Here is a 22574-nt window from a genome sequence, read left to right as displayed (position 1 = left end):
ATATCAATGGTATATAAAGCACTGGTTGAACTCTACAAGAAGAAAACATCCAACCCTATCAAAAAATGGGGCGAAGAAACGAAGAAATGAACAGAAACTTTTCCAAGGAAGAGATACAAATGGCCAAAAGGCACATGAAAAAATGCTCTTCATCCCTAATCATCAGGGAGATGCAGATCAAAACAATTATGAGATACCACCGCACACCACAGAGACTAGCACACATCCAAAAGAACCAAAGCAACCTCTGTTGGAGAGGATGTGGGGAGAAAGGGACCCTTCTACACTGCTCGTGGGAATGCCAACTAGTTCAGCCCTTTTGGAAAACAGTAAGGACGATTCTCAAAAAACTAGAAATTGAGCTCCCATTTGACCCAGCAATACCACGCTGGGAATATATCCCAGAGGAGCAAAAAAGTATAGTCCATATGACATCTGCACTTCTATGTTCATTGCAGCACTGTTTACAATAGCCAGAATCTGGAAAAAAGCTGAGTGCCCTAGAACAGATGACTGGTTGAAGAAACTTTGGTACATCTATACAATGGAATACTATGCAGCTGTTAGGAAAAATGAGGTCATGAAGTTTGCATATAAGTGGATCAGCATGGAAAGTATCATGCTAAGTGAAATGAGTCAGAAAGAGAGAGATAGACATAGAAAGATTGCACTCATCTGTGGAATATAGAATAATAGACTAGGAGTCTAATACCCAAGAATAGTAGAAATAAGTACTAGGAAGGTGACTCCATGGCTTGGAGGCTGGTCTCTCATTGTGGGCAACTCAGAGAAGGGAACACCAAGTAAAATGTGGTCGGAGGTCATGCGGGGGAGGGGTGACGCGTGCCGAATGTAGACTAGAGACTGAACGCAATGGCCGCTCAACATCTTTATTGCAAACGACAACACCTAATCATAGAGAGAGAGAGAGAACGAAAGGGAATACCCTGCCATAGTGGCAGTTTGGGGTGGGGGGGACGGGACTGGGGATGGTGGGAGGGACGCTGGGTTTACTGGTGGTGAAGAATGGGCACTGGTGAAGCGATGGGTTCTCAAACTTTGTATGGGGGAAACATGAGCACAATAATGTATAAATCTGTAACTGTACCCTCACGGTGATTCACTAATTAAAAATAAAAATTAAAAAAAAGAAAAGAAAATACTAAAAAAAACACAATATGATATTTGGATTCTTTCAAGAACCAACTAAAATCACAAGACATACAATTAACACTAGTAATGAATAATTTAAAAATATTAAAAGTTTTGAGAGAAAGGAATACTTTCTATATAGAAATAAATAACTAAAAAGTGGGACTGGAGAGATAGCACAGCAGATAGGGCATTTGACTTGCATGCAACCAACCTGGGTTAGATTCCCAACATCCCATATGATCCCCTGAGCACCACCAGGGGTAATTCCTGAGTGCAGAGCCAGGAGTGACCCCTGTGCATAGCCAGGTGTGACCCAAAAAGCAAAAAATAATAATAAATAAATAAATAAATAAAAAGATTTCCACATAAACTATCAAGCCATCTTTAAATATTAAAAGAAAAAAATTTTAGTCTCCTACATCCTAATAGCTGTGGCCTTGCCTCTGTTGGGACTCCACCACCTCAAGACTGAGCTCCACGGAGATGTCAACCTGCCAAAAGTTTTAGGCACACTGGATCTTTTTTTTATTTGTCCACATTTGCTGCATAATTTTGTTTTATTTTTTAAAATGAATCACTGTGTGATACAGTTATAGACTTACAAACTTTCATGATTATGTTTCAGTCATACAATGATTGAGTACTCATCCCTCCACCAGTGTCCGTTCTCCACCATCAACGTTCCCAGTATTCCTCCTGCCACTCCCACCCCTTCCCACCCCCTGCCTCTGTGGCAGGCACATTCTCTCTTTCTCTCTCCTTTTGGGTATTATGGTTTGCATACAGGTACTAAGCCACCATCATAGTCTACTTTCAGCACACATCTCCCATCCTGAGCCATCATTCTAGACATCATTTGCTTCATGGTTCTTTCTTTATCCCAGCTATCTTTCCCCTCAGCACATGAAACCAGCTTCCAACTTATGGAATGATCCTACTGGCCCTTATCTCTTACTATCCTGAAGTGTAAGTCTCCTATTATGTTACTTTATATTCCACAAATGACTGCAGTCATTCTGTGTCCATCCCTCTCTTTCTGACTCATTTTACTTAGTATGATACTCTCCATGTACATCCACATATGTGCAAATTTCATGATTTCATCTTTTCTAATAGTTTCAGTGTATTCCATTGTGTAAATACACCAAAGTTTCTTTAACCAGTCATCTGTTCTTGTGCATTCAGGTTTTTTCGAGATTCTGGCTATTGTAAGTAGTGCTGCAAAAAACATACAAGTGCAGATGTCATTTTTACTGGACTTCTTTTGTGTCTCTGGGATATACTCCCAGAAGTGGTATTGCAGGATCAAAAGGGAGCTCAATTTCTAGTTTTTTGAGAAACGTCCATATGTCCATATTGCTTTCCAAAAAGGCTGGACCAGTCGGCATTCCTACCAGCAGTGAAGGAGAGGCCCTTTCTCTCCACATCCACACCAACACTGGTTGCTTTTATTCTTTTGGATGTGTGCCAGTCTCTGTGGTGTGAGATGATATCTCATTGTTGTTTTGATCTACATCTCCCTGATGAAGAACATTTTTTGCACGTGCCTTTTGGCCATTTGTATATCTCTTTTGGGAAAGTTTCTGTTCATTTCATCGCCCCATTTTCTGATGGGATTGGCAGTTTTCTTCTTGTGGGGTTCAACCAGTGCCTTGTTTATCCTTGATATCAACCCCTTATCGAATGGGTATTGGGTAAATATCCTTTCCCATCATGTACATTGTCTTTGCATTCTGCTGTTTCTTTGGAGATGCAAAAGCTTCTTAGTTTAAGATAGCCTCATTTGTTTATCTCTGTTTCTACTTACTTGGTGAGTGGCATTTCATCTTCGAATACACCATTAGCTTCAATATCGTGGAGGGTTTTGCTGACCATTTCTTCAATGTACCTTATGGATTCTAGTCTTAGGTTGAGGTCTTTAATCCATTTTGATCTGATTTTTGTGCATGGTGTTAGGTAGAGGTCTAAGCCATGTTTTTGCATGTAGTTGTCCAGTTTTGCCAGCACCATTTGTTAAATAGGCTTTCCTTGCTCCACTTTATATTTCTTGCTCCCTTTTCAAAGATTTGATGATTAAACATTTGAGGGTATGTGTAAGGATATTCAACCCTATTCCATTGTTCTCTGGATGTCTTTGTTCCAACACCATGCTGCTTCAATTATTACCACTTTGTAGTACAGTTTGAGTTTGGGGAAGGTGATGCCTCCCATCTTATTACCCAAAAAAATTGCTTTAGCTATTCATGGGGTCTTGATGCTACATATGAATTTCAGGAGTGTTGGATCAATTTCTTTGAAGAATGTTATGGGTATCCTTATAGGAATCGCATTTGAATCTGTATAATGCTTTGTAGAGTATTGCCATTTTGACAATGTTAATTCTCCCAATCCATGAGCAGGGGATGTGTTTCTATTTCCTTATGTCTTCTTTTATTTCTTGAAGTAGCAGTTTGTAGTTTCCTTTATACAAGTTCTTTACCTCCTTAGGTAAGCTGATTTCAAGGTATTTGATTTTCTGAGGCATGGTTGTGAACGGGATTGTTTTTTTCATATCACTTTCTTCTCTCTCATTATTTGTATTTAGGAAAGCCTTGGACTTTTGGGCATTGATTTTATTGCCTGCGACTCTACTATACAAGTGAAGTATTAATATCAGAAATAATGCAAGTATTGTTTCTTATTATTATTGAATAAAAAACAATTTTTTATTATTTATTTTTAATATCTCTAGGAACTTCTTCGTAGAGGCTTTAGGATTCTCTAAGTATAGTATCATGTCATCTACAAATATACACTGGGTATTTTTGGCTGAAAACTTCAGGTCTTCTTGGAGTTGGGGTTGTTGATCTCCCCTACCTCTTCATACAACCAGAAACCTCTGCAACCACACCCACGTCCAACCGCAGGCAACATGTAGGAACACTGCTCAGTTAAAAAGTTTGGATTTTCATGTCCAAACTACAATAATAATATCCCAGTAGAAGCACACCAGATAGGATAAGAAGTTAATGTAGAAGCAAACTAAGCTCCACTAACAAAAACCTTAAGACAAAAAAAGACAAAAATGAATAATTAATTTAGTTATTATATATTCATCTATAAGATCTGCATATCCTCTTAAAAAGTAATCAAGAATATAAGTAAATGTTTAAAACATTGATGTCTATAATTGGACTTCACTGGGAAATACCCAGCCACAGCCATGCTCAAGGCCACTTCCACATGCTCGGATAAGCCTCACCCATGAAGGAACCAACAGAGGAACCCAGGTATTCGGGACCCGTGGCTGAGAACTCCAAGCCTGCTTGGCTCAGGACTCAGCCTTCTCCATCCAGATGCCCAGTTTTCCAGTAGCTTGGCAGTCACACCCACAAACTGCCCCTGGGTACCATGTAATCTAATCAACAGCCAAGATCCAGAGACTATAAAACAAAGTTCCAGGAAGAGAGCAATGCAGAATCTGGAATGACAGAGACTGGCAAGCTACCCGTGGCATATTCGATATGCCCAAAACAGTAACAATAATGGGCCTCATTCCCCTGACCCTGAATGTGACAGGGACAAATGGAGACATTATTAGCACTGCTTGAGCGAATCGATGAACAACGGTATGACAGTGATACAGTGATACTGGGATATAATTTTTCTGATTCTTTTAAAAAAAATTATTAGTGAATCACCGTGAGGTACAGTTACAAGCTTATGAACTTTCGTGTTTACATTTCAATCATACAATGATCATTTACCCATCCCTCCACCAGTGCCCATTCTTCTCCACCAATGTTCCCAGTATCCCTCCCACCTCATCCCCCACCATTCCACCCTGTCTCTGTGACAGGGCATTCCCTTTTGTTCTCTCTCCTTTTGGGTGTTGTAGTTTGCAATAGAGGTATAGAGTAGCCATTATGTTCAGTCTATAGTCTACTTTCGTCAGGCGTCTTTCAACCCTAATGGGTCTTCCCAAGATCCTCTACTTGGTGTTCCCTTCTGTATCTCAGCATTTTTCTATTTTTAAAGAGCATTTTACTGTTATTATCATGTAGAATGAGGAAAGAAACATTGGATTAAATGACTATCTCCCATTTTTGGATCTCTTAAAATAGGTTACATTGAAAACCAATAAAAGAAATTTAAAGCATTCACTGCTTCAAATATCAGTGACAGAAGACATGAAAGACAGGCTATTTTTCCTGGGTAAATGTAGTTTTTCAATGGGATATTAAAGAGAAAAAAAGAGGCTAATGAATAGGAAAAATTTCTTAGAATTGGAAGTGGGAATGAGAAAGTAGGGGAAAATTCAATGACACAGCTTTATGTCTTTTGTTCCTCTGATAATTTTAAAGCTGTGTTCTGCCTAAAATAATGCTAAGCCTAATGTTAACATACAATAAATATTAGTTGCATTTTTCTAATTCATGCTATTTAGTATTGTAGATAGTTTTTCATACAGGAACACTCCAGACCAGTAATGGTTTTATATTGCTCATCTCAACTGTTGTCCAGAAGTAAACTTACCAATACATAATTATGCAATGCCAGAGAATTTTTCTCTTGTAATTCATGGAAGCAACATGGCATCTTTAATAATTCTCACTGGGATTTGAACATCAGTTGGGTATTGTTAGATCTCAAAATAGAACATCTCCTTGTTACTGCCCTTTATATTTATGGTCCTTTTATTTTCAGAAAAAAACTATGCATATATGTAATTATATAAGGTTAATTCCATTTTTTAGTTTTGAAGAGAGAAGCTAAGTTTCAGTGTGCCTTGATCAAGTAATATTCTGAAACACTCTTATAGAGCTGGTAAGTATTGGGAACGCTTAACAAATAAAAAGCAATATAGCAGCATTCCTGTAAATTGGCCTTTAATAACGTAGTAAAGGTTAAATAAAATGCGAAAGTCACATAAAATTTGAACAGTATAATAGAATTCTAGAAGGCAGTTATTATTCCAATTGCCATGCGTGGCATAATTTGATTTTAAGGTGTCAACATGGGCAAATTAAATGCTTAAGTTAAATGCACTTTACTACAATTCAATAGATTTTTATTTTACATCTGCTAAACAGTCTCCAAGTTAAACTTCTTCAGGTAAGTATTATTACCAGTTAAAATGTTGCAGCATTTTAGTTCAGAGCAAAGAATGATAATTCAAGAAATAATTGCACACTTAAAAAAATCTATTATTCCCTTGTGCTAATAAAGCTATTAAACCCAATGAAACAGTTTTTCTTATTCTTTATATTTTTTAATGTCACTAAATTTCCTTAGGAATGTGTGGATAAGAACATAATTTTGTCAAATTAAAGCCAACTTTATATCATTTGAATTTTATATTTTGCATATCATGATTACAAATAAAATATGAATTTAAATGGAATAAAGCATTTACATGTTCTATAAAAGTAGGACATTTTATCAGTCAAAAATTTTATTTTTCTCACCATGTTTTGATGACTATTCTGTAACTTTCAAGTTTTAATACTTAGTTCAATTACAGTAACAGAATGTGCATCTAATTAAAACTAAAATGTTGATTTTAAAATTCTCATGTCATAATTTGGGAAAAGAATTACCACAGTAGAAGGGAAAGACCTAGAATTAGAAAAAAAATTGTTTTAATTAATGTCGCATGCATTTTGGAATTTTAATAGCTAATATACATAGTATACCTAGGAAGTAACAAATGGCAGAATACATGAGAAGAATCATACATTGATTGAAAATTTAGAGTTTTATATGTAGGAATGTTTTATTATGGTTTTATTACATAGGAAAGTGGCATTGAGATACCCTTAAGGATATGGTGTTTAGACAGAGAAATTTGTTTAACAAAAAAAAATATTTAAAATGGAAGGAAAGCATGCAAAGGTAGAAAAAATGTATAAAGAATGTAGAAATTAATAGAATTTTTAAAACTGAAAATAGAAGATTGTGTTTTTATGGCCACACTTGGCAGTTCTCAGTTGACAGTGCTTACTCTGGCACTGTGCTCAGGGATCATTCTGGAGTGGCTTGAGGGTCCATACAGGCTGCCAGAGACTAAAGTCAGGCATGCAAGACTTACTTTCTGTACTATCCAGCACCAAATTTGGATATTTTAATACTAACAAGCAGTACTAAATTTATAAGATAAATAAGAGACTGAGCTTGAAAACCTGAGAGAATATAGGAATTGATAAAACCAGTAATGTTAAATTTCTAAAAATAAACATGTTTGGGAAATTATATTATGTATCACCTGTAAAATACAATTCTCTATAGCTATAAGGTTTTAAATTTCTATGTGTCTTGCATCATATTTAGTTATTAAGCTATAAAAATGAATAATTATTAGGGTACAATAATAATTATTTTATCAGTCAAACTCCAGGAAAATGGCTGCATATAATATGAACAGTTCTTTTCATGATATTTACAAATTTTAAAATACACATGTTAAATATACTTACGTATCTAGTATGATTGTATATTTTGCTTTTCTTAAAAAATTGGAACGGGAGAGATAGTAAAGAGGGTAAAGAGCTTGCCTTGCACACTGCTGACCCATGTTCAATTGTTAGCATCCCATATGGCCCTCTGTGCACCACCAGGAGTAATACTTGAGTTCAGAACCAGGAATAACCCCTGAGCATCACTGGGCATGACCCTCAGACTAAAAACCAAAACAGAACAAAAATAAAAACAACCCAGGGAACAAATTCTAATAGTTTTTATTTCATTACATCTGACGTGGATTTTAACTTTTGTCCATTAGTGTAAGATACTTAAAATATAAGTGAATTCGGGACACAAGAGCTTGCTCTATGACCTGAGAACTGGCTGGAAGTTCATGCTTTGCATGCAGGAAGCATAGGTTTAATAACCAGAATCACACTGTTCCTCAAGCACCACCAGGAATGACCTGCAAGCACCACATCTAGAGTAGCTTGGTTTGCCTCCCACTAACCACCCCCCCTTTAATAAAAAGCAAGGAAAACTGCATAATTATATTTTAAGGAATTATTTCAAAATTATTCTATTTATGTTTAAAATTATTCTTCAACATTCAGTTTCAATTAAAAATATTTATCATCCACGTTTCAATTTCTGTGGATTTTGCTGTACAATTGATTTAATGTTTTTTGTGAGGACCACAGTGGGTGTCCTCCCTAGTAATGCCTAGGAGTCTAGGGGACATTTTCAGGGATTCCTGGCCGATCAGGCCAGCAGTTCAGTAATTGTAAGAGGCCAAAGATGCAGTGCTGCTAGTGCCTAGTGGTGCTGGGAATTTCCTGGGCCACCCAAGACAGTGCTAGCACAGGGTTCTGCATGGTTGCACCTAGTGATGCTTGGGAGACCATATGTGGTACAGAGGATTGTTCCAGGGTTGGCCACATTCAAGGTATGTGCCTTAACCTTGATACTGTCTTTCTGGTTTCTGTACAGCTGATTTTAATCTGGATTCTAAATAGGAATAATTGTTAAGTATTTAATTCACAGATGGACTGGAGCAATAGCACAGCGGGTAGGGTGTTTGCTTTGCACGCGGCTGACCCAGCTTCGATTCCTCCATCCCTCTCGGAGAGCCTGGCATGCTACCGAGAGTATCCTGCCCACACAGCAAAGCCTGGCAAGCTATCTGTGGTGTATTCAATATGCCAAAAACAGTGACAAGTCTCACAATGGAGACACTACTGGTGCCTGCTAGAGCAAATCGATGAACAACGAACGGCAATGCTACAGTGCTTAATTCACAGATATTTGAGTGTCATTCATTATTCCAGATGCTTATAATACTTATAAATACTTGCATATATTTAAAAAGTCCTGCTCTCTTAAAATATGGCTTCAAAAATTTCAAAAAGGAGCATCAATTTGGAAACCTAAAATATAAGGCATAAAACGAAAGAAGCTGTAACTTTTCTACACATGGAAATAAATATATACAATTTATGTGATTTAGTGCTTTATATCAATCTGAGTTTTTTGAGGTAGGAAACATCACAGGCTATGTTTATGTGTAGGGAAAATGTCATCCAATTAGATATGTGTACCTATGGAGCTGTGTCAAAAAGAGCAAAATGTACAGCATTATAATCACTCCTCTTTCTGTTTCTGATGATTGAGAGAGGAAATTTCAGAAAACTGATGGTGCAGGAAAAGAAATGTATAAATTTTTATGAGTTTCACATACAACACCTTCATATTAAAGTAATTTTGCTCTAAACTATGTAACAGTAGTGCAAAAAGTCATTATTTACTGAAGTCCTATAAATAAAACATATTATTGCAGCATCATTAGAGATAAAAGTAGTTTTTTAAAATATTTTATGATGCAAGTTTGTCACCAGTCCATTTTTATTTTCTGTTTCATTCGGATTTAATTAACATTCTGTACAGTTGATCCACATATTGTATACAATGTATTTTTGATGTATGTATTGATGATGTATTTTACTTCATTTTTTTATTTAGGTAGCACTGTAGCACTGTAGCACTGTCGTCTTATTGTTCATCGATTTGCTTGAGCGTGCACCAGTAACGTCTCCATTGTGAGACTTGTTACTGTTTTTGGCATATTGAATAGGCCACCGGTAGCTTGCCAGGCTCTGCCATGCTCGAGGGTCGGTAGCTTGCCGGGCTCTTCAAGAGGGATGGAGGAATAGAATCCGGGTAAGCTGCCTGTTAAATAGTTTAATATTTTTGGTATTTATTTACAAAGTACATATTTGCCACAATGTCCACCATTGTCACTAAAGTACCCATTGACTCTCCAAACTATCCCTATGTCAACTCTTCTCTTCCTCATTCCCCATTACTTGTTGATTGACAGTTATGACTTGAGTACACACAATTACTTCCATTGGTCACCACTCTTGTTTTCAGAATCATCACCTATATCCTAGTGTTATTTCCAGGCAACTTAATTATTCCCCTCGTATCTATTTCCCAAACCTGGCATACTCACATCTGTAATCCAGTGTCCAGTAGTTATTATGGGTTTATATTTGTCCATACCTTTGATTTGTTTCTCTACATAACACAAATACATGAAATCATCATCCTATATGTGTCTTTCTACCTCTGGTTTCCTTTGCTAAATATGATACCCTTCAATTCCACACATACAGCATGACTTTATTTACTTGTGGTTGCATAGTATTCCATTATGTATATACCATAATTTCTTTATCCATTCATCTGTGTTTGGACATTTGTGGGTTTTGCATATCCTAACTATTGTACAGTTATAATAAACATAGGTGTGAATATTTCTTTTTGGATTAATGTTTTTGTGGTTTTGTCCTACATTGAAATGGAATAGCAAAGCCAATTGTAATCTTCACTTTTATTATTTTTTATTTTAGAAACCTTAATTTTGTCTTCCATAGGGTCTGGAACAGATAACATTTCCACCAACAGTGAGTGAGGGTTCCTTTATTGACATTCTCCACCAAGAATTTTTTCAGTTTATTTCTTTTTCTTTTTAAGATATGCCACTTTTTAAGATACCTCACTAGTGTGAGATAATATTTCATTGTTATTTTATGTTGGTTCTCCTGATACTGGGTGACAGTGAACACCTTTTTCACATGCTTACTGACCATCCGTATGTCTTTTTCATTGAAGTGTCTATCTCTTCTTCACATTTCAAGGGTTTTTTAGTATATATGTTGCTGAGCTTTGTGAGTGCTTTATAGATTTGGGTTATTAGTCCTTTATCTGAAGCATTGTCTGTGAATATCTTCTCTCGATCAGCAGGATGCCTTGTTATTTTAATCTGTGTTTCTTTGGTTATGTAAAAACTTTTTAACACACACTGCCACTTGCTTATAATTATTTTGGAAATACAATTCTTTGATCAATATAATCAACTACATTGTTAACATAATGTAGATATTATGAATTGTATTAATATAATTATCTCATGAGTTTAGTAACAAAACTATTTTACTAACTTTGATTAAAAAAAATCCCAATTAGTAAACTTAATCCTCAAAATGCTTTATTTGTCCCATGTTGTCCATGAGTAGTTTAACTAAATGATGTGTTGAGGTCTTCTGCTTCCATGTTCACAGTCTACATAATTGTGGTTTCATGATTGCTCTTCATTTTTGTCTTTCAGAAATGTAGATTCTGAATTCAACCATTTGATATGCTTTTCTGAGTCATTTAGAAAACCACTGACTACAAAAATTCTCAAAAGTAACAGGTGCTTGTAATAAAAGATAAGAATCAACATTAACTATTATTGCTTTAAAAATAATTTTTCTGTCTCTTGCTATCACTCAAGTTGATTGTCATGGGTTAAAACTGATGTCATGGAAAAGGCAAACTATTCAGTGGTAACAGAATTTATTTTGCTGGGACTATCCAAATCTCAGAATATTCAGATTTTATTCTTCCTGGGATTTCTGGCAGTCTATATTGGGATTGTGTTAGGAAACCTCCTCATCGTGGTCACAGTGACATTTGACTCACATCTTCAGACACCAATGTATTTTCTACTTATCAATCTCTCTTGTATTGATATGATCCTGGCTTCCTTTGCTACCCCTAAGATGATTGTGGACTTCCTCCGAGTAAAGAAGACTATCTCCTGGTGGGGATGTTATTCTCAGATGTTCTTCATGCATCTCCTAGGTGGGAGTGAGATGATGCTTCTTGTAGCCATGGCAATAGACAGGTATGTGGCCATATGCAAACCGCTCCATTATATGACCATCATGAACCCACGGGTGCTCCTTGGGTTAATACTATCCTCCTATACAGTTGGATTTGTGCATTCATCTAGTCAAATGGCTTTCATGCTGAATTTGCCCTTTTGTGGTCCCAATGTCATAGACAGCTTTTTTTGTGATCTCCCCTTGGTCATCAAACTTGCCTGCAAGGACACCTACGTGATACAACTCCTGGTCATTGCTGACAGTGGCCTCCTGTCGCTGATCTGCTTCATCCTCTTGCTTATCTCCTACACAATCATCATATACTCAGTTAGACATCGTGCTGCTGGTAGTTCCTCTAAGGCCTTCTCTACTCTTTCAGCACATATCACAGTTGTGACTCTGTTTTTTGCCCCATGTGTTTTTATCTATGTATGGCCCTTCAGCAGATATCATGTAGATAAAATTCTCTCTGTTTTTTATACGATATTCACACCACTGTTAAATCCTATTATTTATACATTAAGAAATAAAGAGGTGAAAGCTGCCATTAAGAAGATAAGGACTAGACATATAAACTCAGCACACACTTTGTAGACCACATTTGTTTAAACTTTATTGAAGAATTGATTTTTAATGTATTTCAAGTTCCCTACCAAAACATATAAGCGCAATAGTAAAACAACAAACCCCATTTTCCTCACAGTGGTTAAAAACACAACAGCTAGAGTCCAGCAGGTATGCATTTAAATCCTACCTTCACGTCTTCCTCCATTGGATTTAAACAAAATGAATAAATTATCTTAGAATGAATCTTTGTCTTATAAAACACAATTGGATCTTTGTAGTCTAAGTAACTAAGCCTGGAAATGGATTATAAAAACACAAGGAAATATATGACAATTGACTATGGAATGAGATGCCCATTTCTTTTAACTTTATCTTTATGATACATCACATTAATAGGTCATTTTCTACAGAAAGGCCACTTCACTTTAATCTTAGTTTTTTATACTGAACCACATATTTTCTTGAATATTTTATATAAAATATTTTATACAGCAGGTTCATTTATTTCTTACCTAGAGATATCTTTTCTTTGTCATGTCTAATGGAAAAGAATCATAGATTTTCAATAATATAGAATCTTGCTTTCATAAAAACATTATTTTCAGATCACTGTCCCTGAAAACTTGTTGAACAAATTGTCAAAAATTATGATAATAAATTGTCACTAATTTGTATTCACTTTTGCTAAAAGAATAAAATTACTGAATGCTCAATGTTTTTTCTCTTAGATTTACCACTTTTATCACCAATATTATTTTTAATAATGCTTACTTGATCATATGCAATTTTTTAGTTATCAGTATTAGCAGGAATTATTTTTCCCTCTCTCAAAGTTCTGTCTCTCAGTGCAATATTATTTGTAAGTACAACCTCCCACTTTCCCCCATCTACTTCCTTGCTCTTTCTACCCTTTTGAAGCAGGCAGGTAGTTGTGGGGAGAGGGCCATGAGTTCTTGGGAGGTTATAAAATCAAGATGGAATTTAAAGAAATTTATCTGTCACTATCCCTAAAACATTATTGCCAGATCCACTCTATGGACACAGGAACTTAGGTCTGAAAGGCTCTAAGTGGCACCAGCGCAGGCCCAGAAAAGCCTGGACCCTCCAGAGTTTCCAGCAGGAATATACAGTTGTGATATGGACAGGAAAGAGACCATCAAAAGTTTCAAGCTCTTCTCTTTAACAATGCCACAGAAACAGGTTCTTATCTGGTAGTAAGCCCCAGTGGAGCAGTTTGGGAGAAAACCAATAAAAACTAACTTTTTAAAGGCGGCAGCATGCCTCCTCATTCGAGGGTGGCCCACAGCTCTACCTGAGATAATAAAACTGTTTCACTTCACTATTAACCTTGTCCTGAGATTCTTTTCTTAATAAGGGCCAAAGCCGGGTAATGTCTAGGACTGAATTTTCCTTCCTACAAAGAGCAGTTCCTCACTCTAGCCTGAGTTCACAGATCCCTGAGTTACTGGATGGCAGGGATCATTTCCCATGCCATGCACATCACATGGATTTCAGGTGCATCTTGACTGCCGGTAGAGTGGGTGAGATGTGAGGTCTGTGCTGATTTTTTGTTTGGGGGGCTCCACCTGGTGATGCTCAGGGGTTATTCTTGGCTCTTTACTCAAAAATTACTCCTGATGGTGCTTGGGGAACCATATAGGATGACAGGGATTAAATCCTTTATTTTTTCTAGGATGGGAGAAAAAATATTTTTCTCTTCTCCCTTGCTCACCACCCTCAAGGCATTTTTTCCTAGGCCCTTCCTCTATGCTCTGGGACAGGCGCCAGGCCTTGAGTCACTCAAGGAAGTTGGGCCTGACTCCTGCTCACAGGGTTCAAGCCGAAGTTAGAGAACAGGGACTGCTCTGTTCCATGTTCATGTCTCTGCTAGTACTGGCACTTAGCACTTAGCCACTTAGTCCACAATCAATATTTGTGGACTGCAGGAAGTAAACTTTGCAGAAGTCGCTGAAAGGTATTTCTTCTTCTGTTCGTCCTAGCTGACAGCATATCGGCAGAACCTCAAAGAGATGCCAGGGCCCAGAGACTAGGCTGCATACAAGGCAAGCACCCTGTACTATTTTTTTAGGTATTTACTGTTTAGTGGCTCATCACAAACTTTTATCAGTCAGATTTCCCCAATCACTTCCCAGGTAACAAAGGTGGGTAGAGAGGGAAGCTGCTGATTCCCTTCTTGGAAATCTCCATTCTCTCCCTTCTGCCCATGTCACATAAATCACCTGTAATACTTTAATATGAAGTTGGTTTATAAATCGTTCCATTTATAAGAGATTAAAGGTCCTTAAAGCACTTTGTCATCTTATTTTTTTCAAAAATGGGTGCAAGCACACAGAATTCTCTGATCCTGTGCTCAGAATTAAACCTCAGTTATAGATGAGAAACTGCCTTATAGAAACATATTTAAAACTGCTCTCAAATAGTTTCAGTCTCTTAGACATCTTGCAGTCTAAAATTATCCTGTCTCTTCTTAGGTATTTTTTTCTGCAAACTCTCTTTTCAGGAAGTCATAGGGTTAAAATTGAGGTGAAGTTGGAAGACTTTGGGGCTGCAAGTTCAATGCAACTTTACTAGTAATATCGCTGATATTATTTATCAATTTATTCTTATTCTATCAACAAACTGATTTAAAACTCACAAAGGCAAAGGGATTATTGAGTCCTTGAGTTGCTGAAAATTATTTCTTTGTACTAGTGTCAAGCTATATTTTAAATAAAATTATTATTTTTATTTATTTGTTTTTTATTTATTTGTTTTATATTTATTTGTTTTGGGGCCACACCCAGTGGTGCTTGGGGTTTCTTTGCACATGGCTCTGCACTCAAGGATCACTCCTGGAGAAGGGGGCCCATATGGGTGCTGGGGGTCAATTCATTGGTTACATGCAAGTCTAGTGCCTTAGCCTCTGTATTATCTCTCCAGTCCCTATTTTTTTTTTTTTTTTGCTTTTTGGGTCACACCCAGCGATGCTCAGGGGTTACTCCTGGCTTTGCACTCAGGAATTACTCCTGGCGGTGCTTGGGGGACCATATGGGATGCCGGGGATCGAACCCGGGTCGGCCGCGTACAAGGCAAACGCCCTACCCGCTGTGCTATCGCTCCAGCCCCCCTATTTATTTTTAAATAAGAGCTTACATATAGAAAAAAGATAACCATGCTCTTTAGTGTAGAGTTCGATGAGTCTTAAAAAATGCATAAAGTTGTGTAACCATCATCATTGTTTTTTTACAATTAAAATATCTTTTACAATTAAAATATTTTTACAATTAAAATATATTATGAAAATTAAAATATTTTTGGTAATTAAAAATATTTTTACAATTAAAATTTTTTGACAATATAATATTTTTTGACAATTTAAAATTTTTGACAATTGAAATATTTTTTGACAATTAAAAATATTTTGACAATCAAAATATTTTTTGATAATTGTAGCACTGTAGCACTGTCATGCTATTTTTCATCGATTTGCTCAAGCAGGCACCAGTAATGCTTCCATTGTGAGACTTGTTACTGTTTTTGGCATATCGAATATGCCACAGTAGCTTGCCAGGCTCTGCCGTGTGGGTAGGACACTCTTGGTAGGTTGCTGGGCTCTCCCAGAGGGACAGAGGAATCAAACCCAGGTTGGCCTCATGCAAGGCAAATGCCTTACTTGCTGTGCTATCACTCCAGTCCATATTAGGATGACAAAATTTAAACTTTGTGCTTGGTTTATTTGTAAATTTATTTGTAAAAGTCTTTGTAAAGTAGTAAAATTTACTCCAGCAAAATCACGCTGGAACTCTACACATGATTCCTGATGAACATCACTGGTTATTTTGAAAGATTCAGACAGAATGGCGTTGGCAGGGCACGGAGAAACCGGGACAGCAGCCTCAGTGTCACCGCCTGCCTCGCCTGGGCCGAGTTGCAGCGCCATCAGACACAGCTGTGGTGGCAGTATGAGCCGAGCAGTGGCTCATCCTCTGTGGGGTGCTATCAGCCAACCAACGGGTTATCTGGGACTCAGTGCAGGAGTTTGACCTGGCACAGACCCTCCACAATAGATAGGGTCCTTCTCTGCCAGCTGCTCAACAACCTCTGGGCGGACTCCATCAACCTTAAGGAGATCAAACTGAGGCTGCAGATGTCCCAGGTGCTGCCCAGAGACACAGGCAGGTGCTTGTGTTTACCAAAAGCTTGCATTCGGTAGGCTGGGAACACCTGTAAAGGCAATTAGAGGCTGCTCCAAAAGCCTCCATCCCTCTTGGAAAGCCTGACAAATTACCAAGAGTATCCTGCCTGCACAGCTACCCGTGGCATACTCCATATGCCACAAACAGTAACAACGACAGTCCTCATTCCTCTGATCCTGAAAGAGCCCCCAGTACGCCATCGGGCTACAATAGCATGTGACAGGGACAAATGAAGATGTTACTGGCACCCGCTCGAGCAACTCGATGAACAAGGGGATGACAGTGATACAATAATACAGTAAAATTTACTAATTTCATTAAATTAGTATCAACATTTCCAACTGATAGAGGTAAATCATCATTTTTTTTGAGGCTTTGCGATTTACAAAGTTATTCATAGTCGAATATCAGGCATACAATGAGATACTGCATCTTTCAAATTTGGATTAAGAAAGCCAAGAAAACAAAATCTCAAGTAGGTACTCAAATTTTCTGCCAAAAAACAATTTGCAAGAAATTTGTGTGACACCTAGTGGTCATATTTTAAATTTTTGTTTCTCTTTGCTTTTATCTACAAAAACAAAACCAAAAAAATCCACAAGGATGAGGAAGGAGAATTTAAGTCTTTCTAATGTCCTGTAAAATAATCTATGTATAATCTGAATCTTATACCTTCAAAGATTTAGTTTAACTCATTATCCTCTCATCACTACCCCAATTTTACAGATAAATTTTAACAGCGTCTTGAGACCTTTTCCTTCCACATTACACCAGCAAAATTCAAAATATTAGTGGGCACTAAAAACTCATTGTCACACTGTCACTGTCACTGTCATCTCCTTGCTCATCGATTTGTTCAAGCGGGCACCAGTAACGACTCTTATTGTGAGACTTATTGTTACTGTTTTGGGCATATCCAATACACCACGGGTAGCTTGCCAGGCTCTGCCGTGTGGGTGGGATACTCTTGGTAGCTTGTTGGGCTCTCCGAGAGGGGCGGAGGAATCAAACATGGGTTGGCCTCGTGAAAGGCGAATGCCCTACTGCTGTGCTATCGCTCCAGCCCCATTGTCACAATTAAGGTTAAATTATTTCTTTAAGAAGCAGTTTATTCTTCTGAAATAAAGGCAAAACAATAGATTACCTGTATATCAAAATCTTTGTTTATGAATTTAAATGTTATCTGCCTCAGAATTTTACAAGTTTGAGACTTTATACAATAATGTATAGATGATCATTTTAAATTAAGGGGATAAGTAAACATGAAAAATATTTATCATAATTAATATCTAATAGATTTGGGGACCCTGATTGGCACAGACAGAGGGATAAAGACAAACAAAAGTGAAGGAAATAGGAGAAGTTTATTGGGGTGCACTACTGGACAGAACTCTAAGAACCTCTGGTGTGCCACTCAATCTGTGAGAGAGTAAGCAGGATATTTAAGTTGCCTTGTGTGGGAAAAGGAAACAGAGATGGTGGAACTGGTGTGTTTGGTCTGGCCTTCTTATCTGTAGGGGCTGGATGTGGGGAAGCATGGAATGCAGCCTGGTGACTTTCTGTCGCCATCAGTCCTGCCTTCTGTGCTGGGGCAGGATGATCTTTGATTCTGGGAATGTTGCTATTTCATCCGCTGGCTGGCAGTCAGTCCCGATCAAGCCTTACAATCTCCAAAATCCTTTTGCTAAATGTTTATTTCCTAAGTCATTTTTTCTCAAGACACAATTGATCAGATAAGATGCTGTGTTTAGAAAAAAATAGAAGTTATTTTAAATCACTAAAGAAAGAGTTTTAAAAAGCAATTCTACAGTCTGTATCCAAAATAAAGAATTAAAAAATATATATAGGCTTTGATAAGAAATTAAGTATTATACTAGGCTTTTAAAATTTTTTCATTGGGGGGGTGTTTGGACTTCACCCAGTGGTGTCCTGGGAACAGATATACAAGGCAAGAACTTTATATTTTGTACTGTTTTTTGGCTTGTAATAAAGTCTTGGAATATCTCAAGTCTTATGAACTAGGTGCTACTTCTATCCCCTTTACATATGAGGAAAAAAAAGAAAAAGGAGTTTTTTAATTTAGCCACTTAGAAAGTGAAAGAACTAAGATTCAAACTCAATGCTTCAGCAGTCAAATGTACCTCTTTCCAATTCTGTGCTTATTCTACAAGTGCTACCAAAATTTTGGAAATCACAATTTGTAATTTACCCTCTTGTCTAAAATCCATAAAGAATTTACAATGTAACAGAATAATGGAGGGCTAAGTGTCTAGACAAATAGTACAAAGTTTGATTTATTATTCATACTAGACAAAGAAATGTGATGTAGGCCATTTTGCCCCATGACCAAGTGGAATTCATCTCAGATATTCAAGTATAGTTTGGCATATGCAAGTCAAGTAATGTAAATACCATATCAATACATGGGAAAAATTAAAATCATGTGACCATATCAATAGATGCATAGAAAGTATTTGACAAGATTCAACACCCATTCATGATAAAGACACTTAATCAAATAGAAATTGAAAGAACTTTCCTCATTGTTGTCAAAGTCATTTACCACAAGCCTACAGCAGACATTATACTCAACAGGGAAAAACTAAAATCTTCACCTTTAAAATCAGGTACATACAAGGTCGCCCATTCTCACCACTTTTATGTAATATAGTATTGGAAGTACTTGATATAAGATACCAAGATATAAGATATCTTGATATAAGATATCAAGGGCATCCAGTTATAAAATGAAGAAGTTAAGCTTTTATTATTTGCAGATGACATGATACTACAGAAAATATAGAGTTTACAAAAAAAACTCCTAGAAATAAATGAATTGCACAGTAAAGTGGCAGGTTACAAAATTAGCATGTCAAAATCCATGGTTTTCCAATATGCAAATAATGAAACAGAAGAGAAAGATATTAAAAAATCAATCTCATTCACGATTGTGTCTCAGAGTATCAAATACCTAAGAATTGGCTTAACTAAAGAGGTGACAGCTTTTGACACAGAAAACTACAAAAGAATACTTCAAGAAATAAAAAAGGACACACAGAAAAATGAAAACACATCCCCAGCTCATGGATTATGACCATTACATTGTTAAAATGCAATACTCCCCAAAGCATTATATATAGTTCAATGCAACCCTATAACAATCACTGTCACTGTCATCCCATTGCTCATCGATTTGTTCGAGCGGGCACCAGTAACATCTCTCTATTGTGAGACTTATTTGTTACTGTTTTTGGCACATCCAATACACCACAGGGAACTTGCCAGGCTCTGCCATGCGGGCTCGATACTCTCCGTAGCTTGCTGGGCTCTCTGAGAGGGGTGGAGGAATCAAACACGGGTCGTCTGCGTGAAAGGCGAATGCCCTACCGCTGTGCTATCGCTCCAGCCCCCTATAACAATAACTATGAAAATTTTCAAGGAAATAGATCAGGAGTCTGAAGTAAATATGTAAGGATACTTTTTTTTTCTCTAGACCCTTCAAAGGAAGCACGACTTTCTTGATTCTTATATTTTAGAATTCTGTTATAAAACTGTGAGAGAATAAATTTGTACTGTTTCATGCATAATGTGGAAATTAATTATGGCAACACTAGGAAACTAATGAAATAGAAAAACTTCTTATATGAGAAAAATCAACTAAATACAAATTTGTACCGTCAAATGAACATAGTTCTATAAATTTAGATGATGAAAATTGACAACAAGTATGGATATACAGACTTTTGTGAGTGTTAAAGGGAGGTTGAAAACAGGTTTAGATAAAGATGTACTGGGAAATGTTATTGGTGCCCGCTCAAGCAAATCGATGAACAATGGGGACGGAATGACAGTGTTACTGGGAGATATGCTGGTGGAGGGATGGGTGTTGGAATACTGTATGACTGAAACCCAATCATGAACAGCATTGTAAGGGTCTATCTCACAGTGATTCAATTAAAAAGTTTAAAACATAGTAAGAAAAAGGAAAAAATGATATCATTTAATGAAATTAAATTTAAGCATATGCTGTCAAGCAATCACTTCACTTGTATCACTTGTAGTCCTGTTGATCTTCGATTTGCTCTAGTGGGCTCCAGTAATGTCTCCATTTGTCCCGGTCTCGAGCTAGTGCAACCCAATGATATCTGCTTGCTCCAGGAACAGGGAGAGCCTCAAATCGTTCATTCAGGGATTTGACGAAGAAATCTGACCATAGTTGGTGGGTGGGCACAAGGTCTTCTGACGGAATCCAGTTGGTAACAGCTCTAGTCCAGCAGTCATCTCTGAATCACATTACATGACCGGCCCATCTGATTTTTGATGCCTTGGCAAACGAGACAGCATCCCTGACTTTTGACCGTTGACGGAGGTCAGAACTCCGGATTCCTTCTCTCACTTGAGTGAGACATGATATTCCCAGCATAGCTCTTTCGATTCCTCGGTCAAGCAATATTACAGATATACCATGTACTAGAGCAAAGGTCTAGTACATGGAAACTATTCCCAAACAAATACATTAAACAGATTTTAAGTTACTACTAAAATATCACTCAATCATAATGTCTGACAAAAACATCTGTATCTCATGAATCGGGAATTAAATGTTTGCTGAAACAAATGTAGATGATGGAAAACAGGCAGATTTGGCGATAGTTGCTGATGTCGTGGATGTCTCCCTTCTTACAACAGAACGGTCCTGCTGGTTTTCCATTGGGACGGAACCTTGCATACAGACAGGTAGTGTGTGAAGAGCCGATTCAGTGTATTGATGAGTACTAGAGGCAGATTCTTCAGGTGTTCGGGTCTGACCTTGTCTGGAACGGGTGCTGTACGAGTCTTTATCGGTGAAATGGCATGTCAGATTTCGGAAGAGAGGACGTTGGGACATACCCATCCTGTGGAATTTGGTATGTGGGCACGTGGACATGGCTGTCAAAGAGATCCGAGTAGAAGTCGTGAAAAGCCCACACATAGAAAAGCTATAACTAATATCAACACACAATAGTGTAAAATTGAAAGCATTTTTCCTATGATTTGGGCACAGAATCAGAGGCTAGGAAGCATGATATATCCTTATTTTAAACTGTATTACAAAATATAGTAATCAGAACACTGTATTATTGGAATAAAGGAAGACATAAATTATTGCAATAGACCTAAATACCCAAAAGTAAACATTCAGAAATATGAACAGTAATAGAACACTGGGTAGCAGTGTGAAAGATTAAAAAAAAAAGATTCCGACATCACTGGCAAAAAATACAATGCAAAAAAAATTAAATGGCACATCAAACTAAAAGAAGACTTAGTGGGCCAGACAATTAATATAATGGGTAAGGTGCTTGCCTTGCACATGACAGTTGTGGGTCAGTCCTTGGCATATCGTCTGTTCCCAAGCCCCACTACAGCCCGTGAGCACAGAGCCAGATTTCCCTGAACACTGCTGATAGTAGAAACCCTAAAAGACTTCTGTACTGTGAAAGAAAATATTAAGTAAGAAAACATCGACTGCGTGGGGGGAAATATTTGCAAAGAGTACACCTGGAAAATGGCTAATATATCCAAGATATGTAATGCACTCACAAAATTCAGTAAACAACAACCCATCCAAAAAAGGGTGTGGGGCAAAGTTGAACTGACACTTCTTTTAAAAAAAAAAGACAGTGAATGTTGGTGGAGATGTGGATAAAAAGGAGGTAGGGGAAAATAAAGAAATGTGCATTCATTGAGAATGCACATTTCTCAATGTTGAGAATAACTCACAGTAGTCTGATTCTACCTGTATGGGAAATATTGAGACCTGTTAAATGAAAATTCAGGTAGAACTATTCTGTAGTCCAGAGATTGTGCTCCTTGGTTTCTATCTCAAGAACAAAAAAACCACTAAATTGAAAAGATACATACATACATAGTTGATGTAGGTAGTCCAGTAGCCAAGTTCTGGAAACTCAATAACTGATGAGTAGGGGAAAAAAGCAGAGGTATGCATCTAAAATGGAATACT

At 37.2% G+C, this 22574-nt stretch overlaps 1 protein-coding gene across 1 annotated transcript; it reads left to right on the top strand.

Moving 5' to 3' along the window:
- The first annotated feature begins 11462 nt into the window (after positions 1 to 11462).
- On the top strand, positions 11463 to 12401 carry LOC101540388 (olfactory receptor 4K13). Its single transcript, XM_004609736.2, has one exon. It carries the CDS (start codon positions 11463 to 11465, stop codon positions 12399 to 12401), a length of 939 nt encoding a protein of 312 aa, XP_004609793.1.
- The last annotated feature ends 10173 nt before the right edge of the window (positions 12402 to 22574 follow it).

Source organism: Sorex araneus, chromosome 3, assembly GCF_027595985.1.
Source record: "Sorex araneus isolate mSorAra2 chromosome 3, mSorAra2.pri, whole genome shotgun sequence".
Classification (NCBI taxonomy): Eukaryota; Metazoa; Chordata; class Mammalia; order Eulipotyphla; family Soricidae; genus Sorex; species Sorex araneus.
This window is presented reverse-complemented; position numbering and strand designations above follow the sequence as displayed.

What these genes read in the sequence shown, in the direction of transcription:
- LOC101540388 (XM_004609736.2), top strand. Translation starts at nt 11,463, where the DNA reads ATGGAAAAGGCAAACTATTCAGTGGTAACAGAATTTATTTTGCTGGGA.